This window comes from Austrofundulus limnaeus, unplaced genomic scaffold (genome assembly GCF_001266775.1).
Source record: "Austrofundulus limnaeus strain Quisiro unplaced genomic scaffold, Austrofundulus_limnaeus-1.0 Scaffold337, whole genome shotgun sequence".
NCBI classification, from domain to species: domain Eukaryota; kingdom Metazoa; phylum Chordata; class Actinopteri; order Cyprinodontiformes; family Rivulidae; genus Austrofundulus; species Austrofundulus limnaeus.
This window is the reverse complement of record NW_013952739.1, coordinates 510,937-515,646: the sequence shown is the minus strand read 5'-3', so window position 1 is coordinate 515,646 and position 4,710 is coordinate 510,937. Positions and strand designations below refer to the sequence as shown.

At 45.0% G+C, this 4,710-nt stretch overlaps 1 protein-coding gene across 1 annotated transcript in view; it reads left to right on the top strand.

Annotated features, from left to right (window-relative positions):
* Nucleotides 1-4,710, top strand: part of LOC106527684 (sodium channel protein type 4 subunit alpha) — a gene marked incomplete at its 5' end in the record, with an annotated part of 142,279 nt that overhangs the window by 90,848 nt on the left and 46,721 nt on the right. Inside the window, 3 exon segments of the mRNA XM_014022657.1 lie at nucleotides 3,953-4,093; nucleotides 4,173-4,293; nucleotides 4,387-4,580. Of these exon segments, the coding sequence (XP_013878111.1) occupies nucleotides 3,953-4,093; nucleotides 4,173-4,293; nucleotides 4,387-4,580 (456 nt within the window).

Genomic DNA, 4,710 nt, shown 5'->3' with positions numbered 1-4,710 from the left:
ACGGTTTTATAAATCTGAATTTTTTTTGGCGTACCCCATTTCTGCCTTTTGGCCGTACGTTCACTTTTAGTCTGGTTTCCACGCAATCCTTTATAAATGAGACCCCTGGAGCTTCAGTTTCACAGTAAATCTGATGGTAATATTTTACTCATTGTTAGTAMTACTGATCTCCTGTGGTTTCCTGATCAGATCTTCATAATAATCTGTACGATCTGACTTTGTAAAGAGGATTTTAGTTTTCATGGTGAATCTTCTGCTCAGACAATGAGGTCAGCAGATAGTTTGTTGTTTTTGGTGTGCTGTCTCTTCCTGACTCACCTCTCTACTGGATTACCGCCTCTTCATCTCTCACAAGCCTTTTTCCCAGGGGGCTTTGCTCACAGGGGTTTGTTGTGATGAGGAGAAGCACCAGAAGCAGATCGTGTTGCAGCTCGTTCATCACCACACACACACACAGACACACACACACAGACACACACACACTTCCATCTCTGTGGACTCTCAGCAGAATGCAGCTCGGCTGTTTCCAGGACAGCAGCTGCTTCCTGGTCTCTCCTGGACTATCTGAGCTGAACTTGTGTGCTTTGCTCCCTGGATGGACCGTCACACATTTATAAACACGATGTAAAAACAGTCAGTAAGGTGTAAATGAGCATCACTCTGTGGGTTCTGCTGTGAGCCGTGAGAAGCTGCTGGAGAACAGAGTTAATAAAGTTCTTTAGAAGCTGGATGTTGAGTTAAAGATGGAGCTGAGTGTTTCAGCCAGCTCTTCTCTCAGCTGCTCTTCAACCGTTCGGTCTCACTGATCGTGTGAACAGTTGGCTAACAGCCCTCAGCTGACTGGTGTGATCCTCTTAACGAGGAGAATCAGGAGGATCAGGTGGTCCTCGGTTAAGGTCCGGTCCACAGGGACATGAATATTTAGAAACCTTCTTCTGCTGCTTCTTTCATATAGAAAATGTGTTTTTGTTAAAAAATGACAGATTTAGAGTCCAGTCTGTATAAACCTGTCTCACCACCCCCCTTTAAAGTGCCTMTAACATCAAATCTTTGTAATAAATATGAATTAATTTTTGAAAGATAACAATGATAACATGTTGAAAAACAAAATTCACACAGCTGAGATGAAAAGACGTTGAGATATTTACATGTGAAGTAACAGGAAGTGATGTCAAAGGGGAATGTTTGACTGTGAACAGAGTGCTGTCTGATAACACAGACTGTAGAGAAGAGTTTAATGTTTTCAGGTTYTTTTGAGTCTCTATCAGTGAGAGATGAAGACGTGTCAGAGTTCAAATATTGTTGTTTCAGTAAACAAAGACCAGAGTTTCTCTGTGATGTCACTTCCTGTTTCATTTTAGCTGAGCCACATCAAGAAAATCTGTCGTTTACCAGACAAAATAGGTAAAATTGTGTGTATTAAACCAAAATTCTTGACTTTTTGTATTCGAAGGATATGTCACAGGCACTTTAACTCCACTCAGGTCCACAGAGTCTTTGTTGTTAAAAGCCCCGCCTCCAGGTGGGCGGGATCATCACTGCACACCTGCACAAAACTTCTGTGATGTTATTTTCAATCTGAGACAAACACAAGGCAGCAAAGAGCAAATAAATAAAGTCAGTAAAAGACTCTCCGTCCTCTGATCTGGTTTTTAATAACACATCCTGGAGTCGAAGCTTCCTGTCGGTCAGAGAAAGTGTTTCTGAGAGGCATTAACCTGTCACCAACCTGCAGAAACTCTGATGTTTAGCTGATGTGAAGCTGTGTGAAGGGTTTAGGACCTGTTCAGATTCAGCTGGACACTGAAACACTTCTGTTKAATTAGACTCTTGAACTAATAAGAGTTAGATTAGCAGAGTCTGAACAGTCTAATGAACACTGATTCACCTGAGTGGACACAAACCTAAACTAGACATTTAAAAAGATATTTACAGTTTGTGGAATCAGAAACAGATTCGTTGTTTTACTGATCTGTTTGGGTTGAATGTGTTGAGCTGATTCCTGCAGGTCAATCCCAACATATTTAATCATAATTTATTTTAAAAAATGATTTCTGTATAAATGTGCTGACACAGCTTCTGTCAGKAACTCCAACATTCATCAGCTTTCTTCTCTAAAGTCCAGCAGGAMCTGAGGCTTAATGATCCTACCTGATGAAAAGATGCAGGTTAGATGATTTCATGTTGTTTCTGCTGCCCCCAGTGGCCAAACTGGAACATTTCTGTGTAAAAGGACCAGATGAAGCTTCTGTCAGAAATCCARGACCTGACAGAGAGGTTGTATGAGCTGTGGTGACCAGTCAACACCATCGATCTGTTGCTGTTTGATTTGTGGCTCACATCCAATCAGAACAGGCCTGTGACAGACAGACTGATCAGTTACACAAACAACAACAACAACAACACACAAACACACACCAACAACAACACACAAACACACACCAACAACAACACACAAACACACACCAGCTGGGATCAATACACACTCACAACACACATACAGACTCACTGAAACACTGTCCTGTCACACTTTACATATTAACAAATTCATCCATCCATCATCCATCCATCCATCATCCATCCATACATTCATCCAACCATCCATCATCCAACCATCCATCATCCATCCATCCATCATCCATCCATCCATACATTCATCCAACCATCCATCATCCATCTATCCATCATCCATCCATACATTCATCCATCCATCCATCATCCATCCATCATCCATCCATCCATTCATCCATCCATCCATCCAACCATCTATCCATCCATCATCATCCATCCATCATCTATACATTCATCCAACCATCCATTCATCCATCAATCATCCATCCATCATTCATCCATCCATCCATCATCCATCCATCCATTCATCCATCCATCCATCCAACCATCCATCCATCCATCATCATCCATCCATCATCTATACATTCATCCAACCATCCATTCATCCATCAATCATCCATCCATCATTCATCCATCCATCCATCATCCATCCATCCATTCATCCATCCATCCATCCAACCATCCATCCATCCATCATCATCCATCCATCATCTATACATTCATCCATCCATCCATCCATCATCTATACATTCATCCATCCATCCATCCATCATTCATCCATCCATCCATCATCCATCCATCCATTCATCCATCCATCCATCCAACCATCCATCCATCCATCACCATCCATCCATCATCTATACATTCATCCATCCATCCATCCATCATCTATACATTCATCCATCCATCCATCCATCATTCATCCATCCATCCATCATCCATCCATCCATCCATCCATCCATCATCCATCCATCCATCCATCCATCCATCATTCATCCATCCATCCATCCTCAGGTCTGGAGTGCTGCATCTTGATTAAACTTGATTTACTGATTGATTGATTGACTGATTGACTGATTGATTGACTGATTGATTGATTGACTGATTGATTGATTGATTGATTGATTGATTGATTCATTCATTGATTGATCAGGGAGGTCCAGCCACCTCTTCCAGCTCTTCTGGGAGGACTCCAGGTGTTTCCAGACCAGCTGAGAGACGTAGTCTCTGCAGCATGTCCTGGGTCTCCTCCCAGTGGGACATGTCCAGAACACAGTGGTCATCCTGACCAGATGAAGCTCCTCAGCTGGTTCCTCTGGATGTGGAGCAGCAGCAGCTTTACTCTGAGTCTGTCCTGGAGAACTGAACCTCACAGTCCAGCTACCCAGCAGAGAAACCTCTTCGGACTGTGGTTCCTTCAGTCTCTGCTCAGAGTTCAGACCATAGATGAGGGTAGGAACATAGACCGACCTGTGAACAGAGACATGCTGGGGTAGATGGAGACAGCTGAAGGGATCAGACTAAAGAAGAACATTAACAGATAACTGTCTTCCTGTCTGAACCTGAACCCTGTCCTGTGTTTGTGTCCTCCTGTCTCCAGCTGTTGAACCTCTTCCTGGCTCTGCTCCTCAGCAGTTTCAGCTCCGACAACCTGTCYGCTCCAGACGACGACGGAGAGATGAACAACCTGCACATCGCCATCCACCGGATCACCAGAGGACTGGCCTGGTGCCGCCGACAGGTCTGTCCCGGTCCACCTGAGGACCTGCTGCTGGAACCTTCACACACATGAACATGTGTGCTTCATGTTTCTGTCTCAGGTGGTGGACTTCTTCAACGGCAACCTGAAGCGCCGGCGCCAGAAACGCAAAGAAGCCAAAGCCATGATGAAGCTGAAACGTCTGAGTTCCATACACACCGAGGCCAACGGAGCCGTCATCGGTAACACACCTACACACACACAGACACACACACACACAGACACACACACAGACACAAACTACAGTTTGAGTTTCTCAAACCGTCTCCTCTCAGGCCGTCACGTGGAGAAGTACGTGGTGCCGGAGGACGACAGCTACATGACCAACCCCAACCTGACCATCAGCGTGCCCATCGCCCCCGGAGAGTCGGACGTGGAGTTCCCCGAGGAAGAGGAGGAGGAGGAGGAGGAGGGGGGAGGGGAGGAGCAGAGCGAGGGGTCTGAGGGAGACGAGGAGAGGGAGGAGGAGGTGAGGAGGAGGTCTTTGTGGTTCAGACAGAAACACACCTGCACCTGACAAACTGTGAGTCAGCTGGATTCAAACAGCTGTGTGTGTGTGTGTGTGTGTGTGTGTGTGTGTGTGTGTGTGTGTGTGTGTG